The 21,144-nt window shown below is 46.4% G+C and overlaps 1 protein-coding gene across 1 annotated transcript in view; it reads right to left on the bottom strand.

Annotated features, from left to right (window-relative positions):
• crim1 (cysteine rich transmembrane BMP regulator 1 (chordin-like)) overlaps positions 1-8,583 on the bottom strand; it is a 31,344-nt gene extending 22,761 nt beyond the window's left edge. Inside the window, exons 1-3 of the mRNA XM_070979862.1 lie at positions 7,914-8,583; positions 3,992-4,153; positions 3,447-3,620 (exon numbers count right to left, since the gene is read on the bottom strand). Coding sequence (XP_070835963.1) covers positions 3,447-3,620; positions 3,992-4,153; positions 7,914-8,211 — 634 coding nt within the window. The 5' untranslated portion in view covers positions 8,212-8,583. The remainder of the gene's footprint in view (positions 1-3,446; positions 3,621-3,991; positions 4,154-7,913) is intronic.
• Positions 8,584-21,144: the final 12,561 nt, after the last annotated feature.

Below are 21,144 nucleotides of genomic sequence, written 5' to 3'. Positions count from 1 at the left end.
GGTCCAGATTTATTGAATGGAGTGAGGGTAAGAGCTGGACATGCAGGAATGGTCTATGACTTCATGTGAGTGTGTGTCTTGGCTTTTCCTGCTGGCTGGTTTGGTTTGCGGCTGACCATGAGTAGAGAGTGGGCTGACAGCAATCCCAACATGCCTTTAAGGGAAGTTCTTTGTCTCAATCGCCACACAAGAGTTTTGTTTCCTCTTTGAAATCACTCCCCACACACATACAAATGCTCACACACTGGGCAACGAGCAGCTTGCAGGGCACAGCGAGGGCCACAGCTTCCGCAGACAGCACACAAACACACAGCGCTGAGACGTCTCACGCCCCTGCCAGCCGGTGGCGGTCTGGCTCGGCCAGTAATAGCTCTGCCACAAAGAGGCTGCAGCCAAGCAGAACTAACAGTCCTTTCAGAAGGGCAGAGCGAGGCAGGACGGAGGTGGCATAGGTGGGCAAGTAAATTTGTGGGAGCAAGGTCAGTTTGTGCCATGGTATCACTGTGGGCACTGCTTCCCCATTTTATGAACCGCTCGTGAACTTCCACGTGCCTGTGAGGGCCAGTTTTCCTCTACGCTCTCCCCACTATTAGTCCACTAGAGCAAGTAAGTGGACAACCTGCCTTGCCATAGCTTAAGTTTTCACTATTTCTGAGCAAATGTTAGTATTAAGTGATGCCAGTTGTATGAATCACCTAAACACTCTGCTGACTGATGTGGCTGGTTCCTGTCAGTGAGCGGCAGCAGGGGAATTCCTCTAAAATAGCAGTTAGGGGCCTTATCATGAATGAAATATGTAAACCATCCTGGAGTGTAAAATTACCAAACACCACCCTCTGAAGACCCCGGGGCTTGTGCTTGACACAAATACCTCAACAAAACAGCATGTTGTGATTTCCTATCTTCCTGCGTCTGCCTTCCCCCTCCCTCTCCCACACTTATCACATCCTCTTTCCCTGACATGTGGGTAATACGTCTGGCACACCATGGTGCTTCTGATTGAACGTCTGCAGCCAAATTACATCAGTGGCTTGCATACCAGCAGAGAACAGGATCCCACTGAAACTACAAGAGGAGACACGGGGTGAATGAACAGCGACCGTGTCTAAAAGATGTTGAGTTTTAACAGATCGCAGTGAGTCACAGCGGAGGGATGAACTGACGAGACCACTGAGTGCGTCAGGCAGAAAGTGAGAGGCCAAACCGTTACCATGTGTGAGCGTCTCAAAAAGTGAATCTACGTTCCAGCTGATTCTTGAAGTGTTTGGGACACAAGTTCTGCTTTCATGTCCCAGTGCATGTGAAGACAAGGCCGTGCCTTGGCAGCAGGTTTACAGGACACATTCGCTGTCACACACAAGCAGGGCATGCTAACACAGATCTTAATAACTGCTTGTGTCAAGACAACAAGGGGTTGATGAATAGAGTCACTACGGAGTCCAACAGGACTGAGCGAATAAGATCCTAACCACAGAGTCCCGGTCTGGTCGCAGAGGAAGCTCTTCCTGATGACAGACAAAGGAAAATCTCTCCCGAGACATCCACACAAACAAGATAATTATCATACACAGACACATGTGTGCATCTTTCCACATGCGCATGCTTACTTGCAGACATAACAGACACACACATCCTGGTCTCTTACTTAATGAGGGGCCATCAGAAGGGTGGGTGTGTGTTGCAGTGAGAACTCATAAGCTGCTGAAAAATGTTGTTTACAGTTTTCACTGGTTTAAACTGTCATCCGTTGGGCTCAGGCGTTTTGAGATGAAGGAGGTACAAAACAGACGAGCTGATCTTTCATTTTAGCACTAGACTTCAATGATACGTCTAAACAACACGATGTTTGATGAGCAAACTTCCTTTGGGATTTACTGAATGGCTCAAGACATAACCTCTGTGTTATTTGCAGACTAAATAACCATAATAATATTTCCATGGCTCGTTCCTGGAGCTGGCCTTCATCTGAAATGTCAGCAAATTGCAAAGAAAGCAACACGTGTGATAAAAACACAAGCAGAAAAAGGTCACGTGCTTCAGACATAATCTGTTTTCCACAGCACCAAACTGGTTTTCTTCAGGTTTGCAGTCCGGCTTTCCAGTTTTCTGGCTTTGAAAAGCTTGTTCAGTAAGATGAGGTTTACCCAATATGCGCAGAGGTTCAGTGAGTTCACTCAGTGGCAGTCCTGTCCAATTTTACAAATGTCACTCAGGAGGCAGCCGCCACTTAGCGCCTGCCTATCTACCAGACACCTCACAATCCAAATGAGGAAACTAAACCCTCCGTGCCAATAACATTTTTCACCTAGAAGTGTCAATCAGGGAGGCTGCTAAGTGTGGATACGAACACACGCTCTTGTATTCACTCACACCATTCACTGGATTCTCTTTTATCCCTCCCACACAGGGTAGACATTCATCTTAAACTCTGTTCATTGACACCTGACTGAGTCCTTCACCTGATGATCTCCAACACTTCATATTTCCATCATCACTCTCGGGAACGCCTTCTCTTGTAAGGATGGAGATTTTTTTTTTCTGTTTTTCAGTATTGCTCTCTTTCATTCCTCTTCCTTTTCCACCTTTACTTTATCCACTCTCTGAATGCAACATGGGAAGTGTTGTGCATTATGCTATCTGCCTGTTAAGCTCCAACAGCTAGTGTTTGGTTGTGAGATGGCATGTAGCTCCATGCAAATATTCAGGCTGATTGGTACAAAAGATCAAAGGACCAGTGTGCAGGATTTAGTGGGCTCTATTGGTAGAAATGGAGGAGAATATTCAAAATTATGGTGCAATTTGTTACGTTAAAATGAGCTCTTTATATCTACAGAGGGTGAGGGTCCTCTTCCATGGAGGCCAGGATATTGCACCACCATGTTTGCACAGCAGCCCAAACCGAACAAACCAAACACTGGCTTTAAAAAGTGCATTTCGCATTTGTTCCGTTTTTAGCTGATGTTGTTGGGGAGGACTATTCAGTTGGTTGCAATCTGCAACCTCGCCACTAGAGGCCACTGAACCTGGCCTGAACCTTTATGAAACGATCACACACACAGTCTAAAGCACTTGAACTTTAAAGGGTTTCTTTGCTTAGAAATCAAAGGTTACCATACTTAAGAGTCACAAGGTTTTCTTTGATCAGCACTAATACGCTTTCTTTCACACTTAATGAGTAAAGACATAAGGAATTCTGTGTCCCACTCAGAGGTGAATTTGTACAAGAAAAGGGCAAAAACTTTAGCAGGCAAAGCTGCAGCTCACTTTGTATCACTGTTTATATTAAGCATGGGCTGTTATGTAAAAGTAACTTTGAAGCTGCAGAATCTATTTCAGACTCAGGTATAAATCCCCACATCTTAACACGAAACAACCTGAGCCGAGTAAAGCTGCTGGTCGACAGCTGTGGGCTTGTCAGTTCCAGTTGCAGGTCATTTGAAGGTTACCTGCGGCTTCCTGGCACTGGCTGCGGTTGATGTAGGCGAAGTGGTGGTGGCAGCTCTGAGACTCACACACACAGCCCTCAGTGGTCAGGTTACACCCAGAGAACATGCAGGCCGGGTTGGATGGTCCCACATACTTCTCTCTGTGTCTTTCCCGGTGCTCGTGCCTGCGACCCTCTGAAATCCAGCCATGGACACACACACACACACACACACACACACACACACACACACACACACACACACAAACCACAGTCATCAATGAGTCACAGACAATGGCACCACTCAGGGTGAGAGGAGAAGCATGAGACAAAGCCTGAGCATATGTGTCATCACTATGATATGTAAGTAGCATTAGTCACCTCAGAACCACATCTGTTATGGATTAGCTCCTCTCAATGGACAGCATTATTCCCTTTGACTTGGATTCTGCACTTGTGTGTGTGTGTGTGTGTGTGTGTGTGTGTGTGTGTGTGTGTGTGTGTGTGTGTGTGTGTGTGTGTGTGTATGTGCATGCTATGTGTGCGTGATGGAAGAAGAGAGCTCACCTGACTTGCTGGCCTTCATGCAGGTTTCTTGGTCTGGGTAGGTGAAAGAGCCCAAGCAGGAGTGACGGGCATCACACACACACTGACCTCCAGCTCTGTCGCAGCCTGTCATCAGCGGACAGCGCTCGTCCTCCAGGCCTGCTTCTGGATGATCAGGGAGCACTGTGGGGACCAGCGGAGGGAACAGAGGACATTAGGGAAAGAATATAAACTTCTCACTTGCACTGTTTTGTCTTTTTTACCCATTTTGACTGGGAATAAAGAGACATTAGGCAGAGTGGAATCACAAGACAAAATGGGCCAGAAACTGAGATTTGTTTCCCGAAAGTGCAGAAGGGTTAGCCAGTTTACCGCTTCTGTTGCAACACATTGCCCTGGCACCACCATGACTGAAGTGACCACTGTATTTCTGGGCTGCAATCCCTCCTCCTGCCTCGGCGTGCCACACTACTTTAGCCATTGAGCCCATTTGTTTGCTTTTGTTCCGCAGCATGGGGCCCTCCCAGGGTTTCCATCTCTGCTGGCTGCTGGAACGCCTCTTCTGCACCATGGCCACTTGCACCATACCCACAGATTGTTCCTTCGCCTAGTGAGCCTTTTCCCCTGAGAAGGCACCGTGAGGCTTGGCCCAACTTGGGTGACACGATATGATGTGTCTCGTCACTGCCATGTGAGCTGAGCAACTACCAAAACCCCAACGATCACATCACCCATAGTGTTCCTTTCACATGCATGCATGAATACACACACATATACATCCCCAAATTACCCTCCTTCACAGTTGTCCAAGCGTACTTAGAGTGGCAGTAGAGTAAACAGGATGAGACAGACTGTAACACCGAGCAGCCCCTTCCCAAGCATTTAGCTCCCAGGCCTCAACCAACAGTGTGGAAGCGTGATTGGAGCTTATCATAATACTCTGGCTTTCTTCTCCAAACAGCTACAAACCAGAACAATGCACCAGAGGAAAAGGTGAAAAGGATTAACTATCCAATACAAACACAAGCACCTCATAGCACTGCATATTTAGCAGAGTACTGTAGCAATGCAACCTGAAATAAAGCCCCTTCAAATTAAAATCCTTTTGATTCTCAGTTAGTGGTCAGAGAAATAACAACGAGATGACGCAACAAATAGCATTCCACAGCTTTGTTTTTAAATGCTGTAAATCATAATAAAACACATATGTTGATCCATATTAATTCAAAACAGATACTCCTCCATGGGGTAAAGCCAGCCTTTTATAAGAATACTGTTGAAGTGAAACAGTGTGACTGCAGAGTAAAGTGTCCTTGCACATACTTCCCTCAAGGTTGTGTGGATGACTCCTTGGTGACGGACGATGCTCGCAAGCACTCAGTAAACACCGGCCAGTGGAAGAGGTGAAGGTAATTCTACCTTTAACCTGAGCCAGCCCGTGCTCTTAATAGCTCTCCCAGACGGCCAGCGGGACTGGCAAAGCACAAGCAGCCTTTTCAATAAAGCACACCAAAACCTTCCCTGTGATTTCCTTTCACCTTAAAATGATCCTCAGCTCCACATTTTTTCCATCCCGAGGCTTTCCTGTGCCTGGGAGGGTATTTTCTTTTGAGGTGGTGGTGGCAGGGGTGCCTGTCTGTGTGGGGTGCTAAATCTGGCATGTAGAAAAGTGAAACAATTAATGAAAGGCTGGATAATAACAACATTGTGTCTAACTTTTTTCTGCTTCACCTCAGTCTGCCCAGTTTTTTCTAAGCTGGACTGCCTCAGCCCCCTTTAGCCTGACCCTGGTCTGGTCTGGCTTTGGTATCTATTATCTGGCCTGGCATGACTCTAGCCAAGGTCTATGGCTTCATCCCAAGGGGGATTCCTCTCTCGGCCGCTGAGACTGCTTGTCTTGGCATCCAGGGCCAGGATGGGAAAGCTGACCTCTAGAGGCCCTCTGGCTGATAGCGAGCTAAAAAGGAAATCTTTGAAACATTAGATAATACCAGAGGAAGGAGAAGAAGAAGGCATGCGAAGGAGTGTAGTGGACATAGCGTCCCTGGAAGACAGACATTCTGTTACGTGGTATGTTAAGTGCCTCTGGAGCTTGGCGTGGGAGGACAGACACAAGGGGGCAATGAGAGAACATCAAAACAAATCATTTAGCTGTAACAACTGAATGATTTCACCTGACTGACGGGCTGATTGCTGATACGGTGGAAGGGCCTGATAAGAGCAGATGTCTTTGACAACCTGCAACCTGAAGCTTGATTCACCTTTTCAAACTGTTCTTAGAAAATACCTGGTGACATCTAATGGCAATAAGGCCTAAATTTTCAAGTTTACAAGTGATTTAAAGTGTGTGAGTGATGACCCATTATGGAGGTATACCTCTCACATAATATGCAACATGTCACCTGTGTTGTGAGGCTGTTGGTTCCCCACACTAACAGATTATGGCCACCCAGAAAATCAAACCTGTGTGCAGAAAAGCAGTGGATCAGAGAGCGGAAACATTTACTCCTTAGTACTGATTGCGACTCTAATCACTTTAAGACCCTTGCAGCTTGAGGAGGGAAATCTGGGATCAGCCTCCAGCAGCCTGCCTACTGTGGCCCCTGAAAACACACGGGGAGGTGTTGACTTACCCCCACCTAGACCCTTTGGGATATTGAGATTGTGTGTACGTGTGTCTGATTTAGAGGTCAGCAGTGTACTCCAAGGCCCCCGGAGCCACAGGACCAGAGGCACGACTCAATCAGAGGAGCCATTAGGTCTCCCACTGCTTCCAAAGCTGTTAATTTGCAGAGGAGATGTCCTCCAGACGCCAGCCTAACGTGCGCATGAGGCACAATCAGCAGCAGTGTCTCCTGGGATGGCCTGGGGCTTGAGACCCCTGGAAAAACCCTCTTGGAGCCCTGACTTGGACCACCCCACAGAAGGATGATGGGAGGGCAGGGTCAGGGGATCCAGACACCCACAGAGAGCTGCTTACTCTCTCCTGCAGTCCTGTCGGTCCCTTTCAATCATTCCAAAACAGGCTGGACACAGAGCAGGTGAGGGGGGCCGGGGGGTCCTCCAAATGGTTGCTTGTTCCTCAGGGGAAAACCATTGCTACTTACTTCATTCACTGTGAGGAACCTGACACCCAACACATCTCTTTGAAGTTCAGAAAGTTGCTCAAATTGTGCGTAAAATGAGCACATCCGCGGTATAATAGCCCAGTACAGCAGTGCAGCACTTCACAAGATCGCACATGAAAGTCTGCGGGTGTCTTTTGCATTTGTACTGAAGCCTCTGGTGTCAACAATACACACACACACACACACACACACACACACACACACACACACACACACACAACAAAAAAACAAAACAAAACAAAAAAACTGGTAGCTTACTTATTCAATTACAGTGTATTCCAATTTTAACACAAAACACTGTCCATATACAGCTTTGCCATCACACAGATTCACTCACTTTCGTTTCATCTGAATTCACTGCCTTTTAAAACAAATAAATAAATAAATAAAATAAACGTCTCTTTGAGTTGTAGAGCAAAGAGAACAGAACCTACCAAAGCTGAAGTGTAACCCTGTGCCAAATCACTGCTGCCAAACGTATTGTCATGCTTCTGAGAGGAGAGTGAATGAAGCTTTGAGGAGAAGAAAGAGCAGCTGAACATGACTCCTCTGCTGGCAGTCAAGAGCCCCTCAGACCTGAGGAGCTGCTCCAGGCAGCCACAGACAAGGCAAACACCGACACAGTCACTGCAGTCAGGACCTAACTGACATCTGAATAGTGATGCCCTCAAGCCAGTGAAAGGAAGGGGATGGCTGCCTAACACAAGAACTGACACTGTTCCCTTTGCGCACTGCTAAATAACTCTATAACAGCGTCTCCAGACTGACACAACTTGTCTGATTTGATCAAAATGACACGACACGCTGCTACCCACCTTTACATACTCCAATTTCGGGGATCGCGGCTGCTCCGGTTGTGTTGAAAGAGGCGCAGGTGAGCCCCAGGGCGCAGTAGCCGTGCGCCCAGTCCTGTCCGCCGCAGGGCTCCCACTCCAGCCGGGTGCACTGGTCACAGCATCCGCACGGATCCCTGACCAGGCTCCGGCCACCCTCGCAGCCGTGCGGGGCTTTGTAAGGACATGTCCGCAGGTCGCACGGCGCGCACTCATGAGCCGAGAGCGCCCGCACCAGAAAAAGGACATTCAATAACACCACGGAGCACTTGCTGAACATGCTTCTAAATCCGTCTGTAAGTTTCCCAGAGAAACGCTCCGCTTCTGTCAGATGATAAACCACATGAACGCACCACCGCCGGACGATTCGCTCCAAAGTTGCAGACTCTTCTTTAAAGTTTGCTGGTTACGTCTCCCCTCAGGCGTGCTGTTTATGACACAGCAGCTCACTTCAAAAGCAGGGAAAAAAAAAAATACCACGAGACTGGAGTGTGCGGATGCGTTTAAAGTGGCAGCGATATCCAAAGGCGAGAGGCTTGAAGGCGAGCAGGTAAGCGCGCGTCTCACAAGGACATGAAGAAATCCCAGAGCGAGGCTGCCGACGTCCGCCGAGATTCGCTGCTGCTGTCAGCCACACACGACAACGCAATCTGACTCTTAAATTGACATAGAGGCATATAGAAATTAGCGGTGCACCCCTCCCCCTGACTGACACACGCAGCGACCAGTCACAGGGAGCGAAAGGAGGGAGGATTTGAACTGATTTATCCCCGCTCGACAACTCGTCTCTGTGTTGCGCAATGATGCAACTTTAAATGCTTCAAAATGCTTTTTCGACTTCAGATTGTGTAGATCACTGCGAGCGTGTGTCTTTCACGGCTATCTGCTGCGGTTTCAAAGTTACTTGAAGTGTGAACAGCAAAAAAATCAGCTGTCGGCTATTTTACTGTAGTAAAAGAATGAATGGCTCAACTCCAGTCCTTATAGCAGTATGCGTTTTGAATCTATAACATTTATGCACACCAATAAAGACGGTTAGACCGCCTATAAAAGCATGGCAATAAAATCAGATAGATATACACTACAGGACAATATAGAGTCCATGCACTCCCTCCCTCATTAACATCATCTTTTACAGTGTCACAGAGTGCATTTACTGTACAGCAGGCATCTTGTCACCAGCAGCCCATTGTTCTTTATCTCTGTTCAACAATACAGCCATAAAGTCTGTCAAGGCCCTGTAGCCAAACATATCCGGCATTATCAAGGCCATATATCATTGCACAGCTTTACCTTTTGTGTGCGGATGAGTGTGTGCTCACTTGTGCTTGTAGGTGTCCGATTGTGTGTGTGCAGGTGTCTTTGGAGAGGTAAAAGGTCATGTGATGTTTGCTGAAACAGTGTTTGTGGTCTCACACTGGCAGATGGATGGTGTGTGTGTGTGTGTGTGTGTGTGTGTGTGTGTGTGGGGGGGGGGGGGGGGGGGGGGCAGTGGGCACAGCTGAAGGTTGCCTGTGTCAGTGCCACTGAGGCATTGAGGACATAGAGAGAGGAAGCAATGCTTTTTAACGCAAAATGCAGACTGAAAAACTGCTGCACAAGTGAGTAAGAGCAGAGCAGACAGTTTTTCTCCCCCACAGAGACAGATCATTTAGTTTAGAACCAGTCGAGTGCGATGGTAATGCCTAAACCTGCTTTAGGTGAATCTGGCTGCCAAAAATAGTTGATAATAATAGATATCACATATAAAAAGTGTGCGTATGGTCTGATATTGGGGGGGTGTTTCAATGTCATTGGAAACATTTCCTCTTCAAACACCAATCAGATGCCATCCGGGATGATTTCCCCCACAATGTCAACACACAACAGCACCTCCTTCATTTGCAACATCTGCCTGGAGCCACCCGCTCCAACACAAACACAACATCCAGGAAACCAGCCCCACAGCACGCATAATCAGCCCTTGCAACACAACTCGGCTCTTGTCCTCCTGCTCCCTCTCCACCCTCTCTCGCTCCATCCCCTCCTTAAAGCTCTTGTCAAATGGGCCTGCTGACCGCTGGCCGGACACCCGCTGCTGGTTCACGACAGATCGGACCAGGACCTTAGAGGGACTTGGTTTCCATTCACTTGCAGAGATTGTGGCCCAGCGGCACTGACCTATTTGCCTGGGTGATGGGCTTTCAAACAGGGCCAGCTGGCTACTCTCAGAGGCCTCTCATCCTGTTATCATGGACCAGGGGTTTGTTTTGGCCAACTGAAAGGTCACCATAGCTCCTTCTGGTTCTCTTTCTATCTATCGTACCAGTAAATAGATGTATAAATAATATAGGGCATCATAAAAGGGGCATTTTTCTGTCAGGGGTCAGCTAGGATAGCAGTCAACAATACAATGACCAAACTAGAACACACCCTCATTAGACTCACTCCGAGCATGTGTCCTGTGTCAAATGTTGCATGAATTTGGCATTTGGAAAATTTCCCTTTTGTTCAATCTGGCGTCAAACAGCACAGTGAAACTATCCATCATTTATGCATTGCTTTTAACTCCAAAGAAGGGCTAAATGAGGCCAAAACAAAGTTAATTAGATTTGTTGAGTGCCATGTTCACTAAAACCAGAGCACAATCTGCTACACGGCGTGCCTGCGTGCTGGTAACTTTGCATGCGAGTCTGTGAATGGAGCAAACAAGGGGGAAAAGGTGAGGCAGCAAAGGGCGGTTTGCAGGGCTTGAATAACAGTGGTGTGTGTGTGCTAATGACGTTCTGAGTCATAGATCTTTGGAAAAATAGGGGCACCAGCTTTCCCCGTATCCTACACTGAAGTCCCTGCCGTGATGATTGTGATCCAGGCTTGTGGAAGTGCTGAATGTCCTGTTTGTGTGAATATGTGTGATTGTATACCAGACAACCAGCTTCAGGTGGGGCTAATCATCACTGGCCTCACTAGATGGAAGGGTCACAGTGTGGGGTCTGTTGCAAAGATGGAATGACCTCTGTTGCTTCTCTTCTGTCCACTTTGCTCTTTAATTTGCACCTGACTACAGCAGAGGCGTCAGGCTGCTGGTGAGGAGGTGTTTCTGGGTTATAGATGGGTGTGAATGATGGTTTGGAGGTGAACTTGCTGGCAGCAGCAACACAAGGCTGAGGGTGGCACGGGGCTGAATGTAGAGTGTGATATGGAGTGTTGAGTGCTGTTGAGAGGGCAGCATGCGGCACACATGATTACAAGTCTACAGGATGTGCTCCAGGATTTTTCCCTGAGGATCAGTGTCCAGCGCTGGTTATCGCCCATGTTTAGCTTATCTGTGGGTGCACGCAGCTGGACTGAGCCATACTTTGCAGATCCAGGCCAAGAGGTGGGGGTGGTGGTCAGGAGTCGGGGGGGTGAGGGGTGTAATGGCAATGCGTACTGACAGTTGAAAGAGTTTCAAAGCCATTCAGACATCTACTAAATAGCAGAAATATGGAGCATTTAGTGTGGCAGCTGAGCAACACGTACACTAACGAATGGCCTGTTTCAAACTCAGAACAGATGAGATCATTTGTTTTTTTTTACACAAGCAGCCAGAATAAGAAGAAAAGAAAAAAACATTAGAAAGATGACAAAGAGGTGTGAACAAAGAAGAGCTTTTCAGAAAATAGGCCAAAAAAGATGAAATGACTTTTGAAAGACTTTTGAAGCTGGACAGCGTATTGAGGTAATAATCGACAGAGATGATTACTTCTCTTTTCCATGACTGCCACCCTGAGGGACTCACAAGTGCTTTTGTTTCTGTTTGTTTGGACCTCTGTAGAAAGAGTTTGGAAATGGTCAGAGAAGTCCAACAGAAAGAATAACTCATCTCGCAGTGCTGATTCCCAGTTCTAGTTCACAAAAACACTGCACATGATTTCTTTATCCATGAGGTTGTCCTCTTCTTCTATGGTCTGTCTTCTTCTTTGCCCTTGTCTTTTACTGCTCTGCCTCTCTGCTCCCTCACTCTATGTTTTCCCCTCTCTGTGAGGTCTGGTCCAGTTGCTGTTTCCCATGCGAGGACAATAATAATAATGTGTTTTGGCACCATCAAGTCTCCTGCAGTCTTCTTCTATCTGTCTAGCGGAACCCTCAGAGTCCAGCAGAGTACCAGCGCAGTGATGCAAGGCTCCCCTTTCTTGCTCTGGCTTGAGGTAGTCCTGCTTGAACGTTTTAGGGTTCAGTGGGTTCAACCAGCCCTGAGGGTTAGGTACACCACTCTGGCTTTCTGGTCTGTGAATTGGCTGTTTTCTGTGAAGTAAAGAAAGAAAGAAGACATAAATCTAAGCAGATGACTGGTCATCTACGGAGTGGTACATCCCACTGTCAAAACTGACATGTGAGTCACTGCTGTGTGAGGTGGTCTTCTAAGTTGTTGGAGGATGAGCCATTCAGCTGAGGTGAATGCTTTGGTTTGAGCAGCGTAGCTAAATAGTGACGACAACTTCAGTCTGTTGTTTCCTAAGTTCGGTCCACCACTGACAGTGATCTCAATATCTGTGCTTCAGAGAACTGCTTGCATGTAGACTCAGTCTTGTTTTGGAAGGTCTTAGAAGCACATATCAGCCACAGATAAAGTAACAACATCTAAGCCAGGCTTTAGCACTAATAGAATAACTGTACACCGCGCAGAGTGTCCACTTACAACATCATCTGTTACCAACTACATCAACACTTTCTAAAAGTGTAATGACACATAAGGTTTCTGGGTTCGACTGGCATCAATAGACATAATGACTCAGTGCCGGACCCTTCCTACAGTCACAGCTCAAATCCTCTGGCTGCATGTGATGCCCAGCTCTGGGCCTCTTGCTCTCCCTCCATCTCCTTCTACTGTGAGATCCTGTGACCTTGCAGAGAGAACTGCCACCAGCTTGTTTGACAATTATAAGTGGCATACTTGCTCACCCCTGTCGTGCTCCAGTGGAACGTTAAGTGGACCTCTCAGAAGTCTTAATCTGTAAATCTAAGCGATGATGATGAATTCCTCAGTGGATTGAAACCTAAAAGAACCCTTGTGTCCCTTCCCCACCACACCTGGCTGGTGTAGTCTTCCCTCCCATGCACAGCATCATTGAGACTATTGAACAAGTAAGCCTGGAAAGTGTACAGTTACAGCAAATGAGTAGAGGGCTAGGCTGTAACCCAGATTTTCTACTTTGTCATAAACTGCTTTGAGTGGGTGTAGCTGGAGATATTTGTCATGCAGATGAACTGAAACTGTGTTGTGCGTGTGTGTGAGTGTATGTGTGGTTCTTGTACAGTTCCGATGGACCTAAAATGCAGTTTTCCCTGGTAAAAGGTGGTGTCACACATGTAGAAACCCTCATGTTACATTGCTGATTTTAAGCAGATTTTGTATTTCTAGAGTGTTTTACAGGCTTATGAAATTTTGTAACTCAGTCTAAGTAATTTCAAGAGTGAAAGGATGCTTTTTGTTACAAAATTTAAAAATAATCTGATGGAATTTTGTCCACTTGGGGGCAGTGCAACAAATTGTACGCACATGTTATTGCCTCATCAAGCAGCTGATGCTTGCAAATGTGTTAGCAAGCAATTGCTTATTTACACGTCTAGCAGACACATTCTGGTACACAAGTTAAGTCTGATACTGGCGCTCCTCTTAGCTCACTTTTGATCTCCACCAACCTGAGGGACATATGTGGCACTTTAGGCACCAAGATCAGGTAGCGTCCAATGAGCTTGTCTGTTATTAATGAGCTTAAGGCAGTCAGGCAATAGCTTTTGTGGATTTGTCACTACAAGAGCCTCCTTTCACATTGCATGCAATCGTTTGACCTATTCTACAAGCAAAAACATTGATTATTGCAACTTTTAAACTCATTTGGATTTTGGCTTATTTTTTTCTGTTCAGATATGGAGCAATCAAACACATCAAATTAGCCAAGTGGTAGCATTGGTGTCACTGATGTCTTCCAACTATCTGAACCTTTTTGGAGCTGCTCAGATGTTGGCTTTTTACTGAGGGTTTAAATCAATAAGAAGGAGGAAGGTTGATGGCACTGTGTTTCATTTCTTCATTCTTGATTTTGCAATTCTAATTTTTAGATTTGTTTTAATCAAGAAATATACAACAACACCAATTATGTGTAAGCAGCAGCGCGGCTGTATCTAAGATTTTGCATAACAATTTCCAGCTATATTAATATCAACCATCAAATGTTTGATATGCCCTATACCTCAAACCTCCCATCTTATTACGACCTCTCCTTCCTTGACTGTAACAAAGACATGAGCAAGCAAAAGTAAGTCATCTGATTACACTTTGCCGCCTCAAATATCAGCTCATCATCTCTAATTTGGTGAAAATTAATCAAGCTAATGAGGATTCTTGTAAATTAAGAGAGCATAATTAACTCCTCTTGATTAAGTCATATCACATCCTGCTCTTTCCTCACACATACACACATACTGTAAACCTGTGACTATACATAGGCAGTTCTAGCGGTTGGTTCCTGTGGTTCTTGTGGGCTTTGGGGGGAGGATCCTCAGGTAAAGGTGCCAGATTTACAGGCAGACCTCCAGCTGGCAGAGGAATGTCACAACCTGTGTTTCAGCTGTAAATTCTGGCATAATTACAGTGCCACTAACTCAAACATTAAGGTGAAACAACCACCTTGCGAGGGGAAAATGATCACTGCTTAATGTTATGTCTGGGACCCAGATTTACTCCTGTCTTTGTGGGGGGAAGGACAGGGCCGCAGGAGCAAGAATGTGAGAAATGTGTGAGTTCTCTGACCTTTATGAAGGTGAAGCAGCGAGTTGACATCATTACTACAGCTGACATGTGCGTGCTTGCCGTCACATGGGCTAAAGGAAAGTAGATACAGGTCAAATGAGGGGGAGAGTGTAAACTGCGTTCAGTATAAATTGTTCTGTGAGTCCATAAACTTTATGTTTACTTGATGTATAAAACATAGGTCAAAGATGCAAATTGTTTGAACTGTTACTTCCTGGCAATGATGAGTATGGAAAGGATGATTCATAATGTTTTTTTCTTTAAAAGTCTGGAGTAGGGGTGCAATGGTGGCCTGCGTGTTCAAAAAATAGGTCAACGTTTTGTGAAATATGATCATTCACTTTCTTTAGTTGATGAGAAGATCCAGAGTCCAGCCATTTTCATATCTATCCGTTCATCTTAAACCAGCAGTCGATTAGCTTAGCTTAGCACAAAGACTGGGACAGGGGGAAACAGTTACCCTGGCTCTGTGCAAAAGCAACAAAAAGAACAGCTCATTTTCCTTTGGAAAGAGCCAGGCTAGCTGTTTCCCCCTCAGTCTTTAAGCTAAGCTATGCTAACTCAAATCAATTCAAAATGTCAAACTTTTGCTTTGAGGCGATGACCATGTAAGTCCAGTTTGAGCCCAACCAGGTACGTTTGTTGCATGTCATTCCCAATTTGTCTCTCCCCTCATTCCCTGCCAACTCTCTTAAATAAGGCATTTTATTATCCGCATATTGAACACTGTGTGTGTCCTGCTTTGACGATATTGAACTAAATTAAGCAAACCTATTAAGGAAATTTGAATTTGAGAGAGAACTGGCCTGTGAGGTTGTGTCAGAGAGGAAGAGAAAGCTGTTGTTGAAACCGCCTTTTTTTTTTTTTTTTTTTTGATGTAGTGCTACCACCGTGTGGTGAAATGCAGGGAGTGCAGTGTGGCTAGAGATGTGCCCTATCCTTTAGTGCTCAGGCTCATTTTATCACACATAGCATCAACTTAATGACAATTCTGCCTCCCTGCCAATCAACTCATGTGTGAGAAGAAACATCTAAAGGCAGGAAGCCTTTATTCCTCCCGGGCCCAGGTTTTTACCCGCTTAGTCACGCACTCTTCCTGTTTTTCTCCCACTATTAACCACCAACAAACAATACTAGGAAGGGGTCTGCTCTTTGTCTAGACGGTGCTCTGTCAGCTGTGTCTGATCTGATTCAGTGTGCAGCTCAACAACAGCCATGACAACTGACCTGTCTGGCTGAGGTCAGCGGGACGACTGAAGCGAGGCTCGGCGTAGGTGAATTCTGATGCATCCCGCTCTTTGTGAATTTGATTTTCCCAACATTGTCCAACCTGTTGAGGATCATGTGGATTGTGTGCTTTCTGTGCGTGACTAGCAATCACTGTATTACTAGAGATGAAAGGTGGATATTATAATAGCAGACACATTACTGAAATGGTCAAACGTGTTGAAAATAAGCACAAAAAAGAAAATAAGAATTTTAGACTTTATGATCTTGCAATTGCATGATTTAATCAATAGAGGGCAGAATGATACAACTATGCTGCATTCAGGGTTTCTTTAAGGTCACTGGAAATTGGAAAGAAGAAAAACAGAATTTAATTTTATGGCACAGCCAGATGATCATTGATCAGATAGGTCGAGAAAGGATACGGGATCACTTGACTGACAAAGTGCTACAACTTTTGTCTCTCTCCTGCAATGATCCCACAGGGCAACATAGCAATAGTGTTCTACAGGTGTGAAGGCTCAGAGGTGTGCATAAAATCAACTGCAATGTGCCTCATTTTTTAGAAAATCAATGGAAAAGAAAATGCAGTGGAATCACATCTCAAAGTCTCCACCTATCAGCTGTCATCTGTCCACTCTGGGACTGCTGGTTGTTCTTGTTAAAGAATACAAGACTCTGTGAAGCTTATGATAGTTTAGTGCACCTTAACCTTTGCCTCCATATTATTCCATACAGCCTCCGAACAGAAAGGGAGAAGCACCGAGCAACAATCTGCCAAACTTGAAACTGTAAATGTCAGTGCTGCAGCCTTGAGGTCTGTTACTGGTTTGCAAAACAGTGACTAACTTCATGTAGTGTGTGACTTGACAGATATCAGCAACAACTTACTCTCTTTGAACCTTCAATAACACTTTGATTCACATCTTAGCTGACATTTGACATGACAGGTCCACCATGCAGGCTGCAAATGACTCTGTGTGTGTGTGTGTGTGTGTGTGTGTGTGTGTGTGTGTGTGTGTGTGTGTGTGTGTGTGTGTGTGTGCGTGCGTGCGCGTGTGTGTGCGTGACAGAGTTCAAAAAAGAAAGAGAGGGAGAGCCAGTGTCACAGTAGGTATAGGGGCAGACTTTCTGGAGCCGACTCCCACATGCCCTCTGACTACCTGTCACTGGTCAGACCAACCTCGTCTCTGAGCAGATGATGTGATAAGAGTAGCAGAGAGAGCAAGAAAGAGAGTAAGAGAGGGAGAGAGAGGGAGCAGGTGAAAAGTGAGGCTGGATGACACAGAGTGAAGGAAGTGGAAAAGATAAGAGGTGTGACATGCAACAGGGTGCAAAAGCGTGAGTACCGTAAGTGAAGGAGGGTGAAGGAGACAAAGGAGAGAGAGATCAGCAAAAGGGAGAGAGAGAGAGAGGGAGAGAGAGAGCGAGGGAGAGAGAGAGCGAGGGAGAGAGAGAGACAGAGAGAGAGAGAGAGAGAGAGAGAGAGAGAGAGAGCAGAAAGTCTTGCCCTGAGGCGTCGTTTCTCTGTCTGCACTTGGTGCAGGGAGGCCAACAACAGTGTCATACACAGCTGAAGACATTCACCGGCAGCCAAGAAGCACATCTGGATTTCTCATAATGAAATGCAGCAGGCTGCAAAGTTTTCCTGTGCAAATATACAGTAGAGAGAGCAGTCGCTGTGAATGTCAGTTGTTAAGTTTGTTTTTTTTACAACACTTAGAACAGCTTTAACTTTATCATATGCACAGCTGAACGAGCACTGATTTACAGTTTTACATTCTTTTAATGCTGTCACTATTGATGGACACTGGTAGACGGATGCATTGCCATTTAACTGTCAGCAAGTGAAAGCAGTGTGTCTAATCCTGTGGCTGAGTGCACCACTGCCAGCCATAGGGTACGGAATCTATCATTTCATGGTCTTATTATGTATTTACTGCTTCCAAAATACACCAGATACACACAAGTGAGCGCACACGCAGCTCCACACGAACTCACTGCTCACTGCCAAGCTGTCCAATCCTCTGCATGTGCAACACATCCTCCACTTTTCTCCCTCCCCTTTTCAACATCCTTGCACAATACAGAAGAGTTGCACTCGGGTTACACGTTCAGGTTGGACCTCTCGATTGCTCCCCAGGGCTGTTGGGAAGAGAAGTGGTGGAGAAAAAAAAAAAAGCAAAAGAGAGGAGATGATGGAAGGAAGGCCCACAATAACAGTCTGTTTCCTCGCATGTCAGGGCCTGCAGCCTAACCTACTGCACCTGTTGTGGAGGCTCACACTAGCTGGAGAGCGATATGCAAGGGAGGGGTGTAGGGTGGAGAGGTCTGGGTTGGTGATCTAGTGTGGCACCTGTATCGTGGCCCAGCTGGGAGACTGGGAAGAGGCCAGGCCTGGACACAACTCAATGCACTTTGTCAATATCAACTAACACTCTCTACGCACTTGACGACCCCTGTAGCCTCCTGCCAACCCTGTGCATGCACGTATGTGTGTGCGTGTGTGTCTGTGTGTGTAGTGTGTGACCCTCACCCCCCCACCTGCTCAGTCTCACTAGGTAATTGGGTAAGTGTGTAATAAGTTTGGTCATGGATATCTGCGACCAGGCTGGGGTAAATGTGACCCAGGCAGCACCACCGTTTGTGGAATAGCTGAAGATCTGTTTATGATTTGGGCAGTGCTGTGGGGGAGGGAGGAGTGGATCTGCGGTAGCACTCACATTTAAGTTTGGTTCAAGCTGCAGGATTTTAATATGAATCACTCACATCCCCCATTTTATTGCTTTCTGTGTAATCACGCTTTGTTGGAGTATGTTTTATTTAACAGCCTCAGCAGTATTTTACATGTTACAGCTTGTTGTAATTGTGCTGAAAAACTTAAAAATGAGAGAGTGTGACTTTATAGGACGCAAGTTTTGGTGGCTAACAGTGCAGGCTCCTGCTCAGAGCTCTTCAGAGCCCATCACAGCTTGTCTTGCCAGTATTCCTCAGGGGACTGCTGCTTTTATATCTGACTGGCTGTCTATGCCACACTACACCACACCAGAGGAGTGGTTCGCTCTAGCCGTCACTTCAGACAAGAGGATGAGTGATCTCCTTTCGGTTGCATCGCATTTTGTGGTCTTGATGACATGTTTTCAACACAGCCTTCCTCGTTTTCTCTGGAGGAGCACTCTGCATCCGTCACATCCATCACACACGAGGGGGATTTAGTGAGACAGCTCTCTGTAATGCCCTTACTCTCTAACTCTCCACTGATTGCCGTATTAGCGAGGTTGTGTGACCACATCATCAAGAGCAGTAAGCGTAGCGTAGAGCTTATTATCCCTCATTGCCTCCACCAGGAACAGGAAATGAACTAAGCAAGGCCAGGGGCTGTTCCAGGGCATGAATTCTCCAAGGGCTTCGCACTAGAGTGATTACGCGACTTTTTATACCAACTAACCAAAACACAATTACCCAATTCCCTAAACTACATATCACATTTGTATAATAGGTTGCAGTTGGTTTTGATGTGCTGAGGTAAGTCTGTGGGGCACATTTGAAGAAGGGCCCATTTGAAGTTCTTGTAGCTGTTCTGGGTCTGGTCTAAAGTTTTCTTTTGCACTTCAGAGAGTGTGTACCTGTGTTACCCGGGCTGCCAGACAGACACCTGAGATGATTGACAGCCTCTGACTTTGAGTAGGTGAAGAGTTGGGTCAAAACTGCAGTACAAGCTGGCAAGCCTGCCACAACCCTACATATAAACATGCTGTTTCCTCAGTCTGACAGGGCTGTCATGGGGCATTACTGCGTACTACAACCTGCTCTTACTTTTCTTTTTCTCTGTTTCTTCCATTCTGTTTTCTCTCACTTAGCACTAAAGTAGCCTCCCCTCACTTTCAACTCCCTCCATCCAGCATGTCGCTTCTTATTAAACGCCTTCTCCCTCAGTCCATCCATTTACTTTATAGTAAATGTGTCTACCTCTCACTGTCCCTTTCAACTCCTTTTCTACCCAATTCCCTTCTCCCTCCTCCTTCCTCTGTTTGACCAAGTCTGTAGTTGTTGTCAGACAAGGCGGTCTCTGTCTGAGCACTGTTCTTGTGTGAATAAGCGCATCTGTGTGCATGTCTATGTGTGTGCTTGCAACTGTTGATATCTGCGTGCATGATCATGCTTTGTGTGTGTGTGTGTGTGTGTGTGTGTGTGTGTGTGTGTGTGTGTGTGTGTGTGTGTGTGTGTGTGTGTGTGTGTGTGTGTGTGTGTGTGTGTGTGTGTGTTTAAGCACGCCTGTGCTGAGCCTTGGGGGCAGTCCTCCTTTGTCCTCCCAACCATCTCCCAGAGATGGATGTGTCTCCAGGGAATTGGCCTCAGAAGAAAAGCACCTCCAGCTCGCTCATATTAAATTCTGCTGAGCAAATACAATCTACCAGCATGCCCCCCCCCCCCCACCCCCTTTCTTTTTGAAAGGAGCTAATTTAATGTGTCTGCATATGTGTGTGTGTATTTGAGTGGAGGGCAGGGAAGCGAGAGAGAGAGCCAGTTGAAGAGACTCAGTAGTTGAAATAAAAAGAATCTACACACATCGTATTTCAAAACACGCTCGTTTTTATGGTGGGACTTCATTCCAGCTTCTCTCACACACATTTTGGAGAAGCTCACGGAAAGCATTTATCATGCAGCGGGCAAGCATATGTCATGGCTCGGATATCTTTAGAGAAATGCTTCAGTTCCTTTTGTTGACACATTCGGATGTCACGCTATTCCCTTCTAGCCTTTTCTGTCAGAGGCCTCGGCGTGCTGCTGGCCTGCTTGTCCTGTTTGAGACCATTTGCTGTTATGGAGTCGTAAAAATGTGTGCTGGCCCTCGTTTGCCCATCCTCACAGGAGAATTACAGACAAGGGGAGAAGTTTTGGAGGGAAGCTGCTGGCTCCCTCCTCTCCTCGCCTCTTTCCTAATGCGTCCACTTGCCTCTCCCTGATTTTTCTGCCTTCCACTCCTCCCCCACGCTTAAGGCTCGGCACCTGTGGGCCCCTCCCCCAGCCAAACTTTTCACTCCCCCTCCCTTTGGCAGGACGCCCGATGCGCTGACACAATCATGGCTCTTTGCGTGAGAGGGACTGCCTCGCTCTCTCCGTGCCTGCCTGACTTGTGTGTGAGGACACACACGTGCACTTGTGTATGAAATTGAGGCAGCACATTTAATTACACACATCCTTGTAGAG

The sequence above is a fragment of the Chaetodon trifascialis genome, chromosome 14 (genome assembly GCF_039877785.1).
Source record: "Chaetodon trifascialis isolate fChaTrf1 chromosome 14, fChaTrf1.hap1, whole genome shotgun sequence".
Taxonomy (NCBI): Eukaryota; Metazoa; Chordata; class Actinopteri; order Chaetodontiformes; family Chaetodontidae; genus Chaetodon; species Chaetodon trifascialis.
The sequence above is the reverse complement of the archived record's forward strand: the minus strand, read 5'-3'. Positions and strand labels throughout refer to the sequence as shown.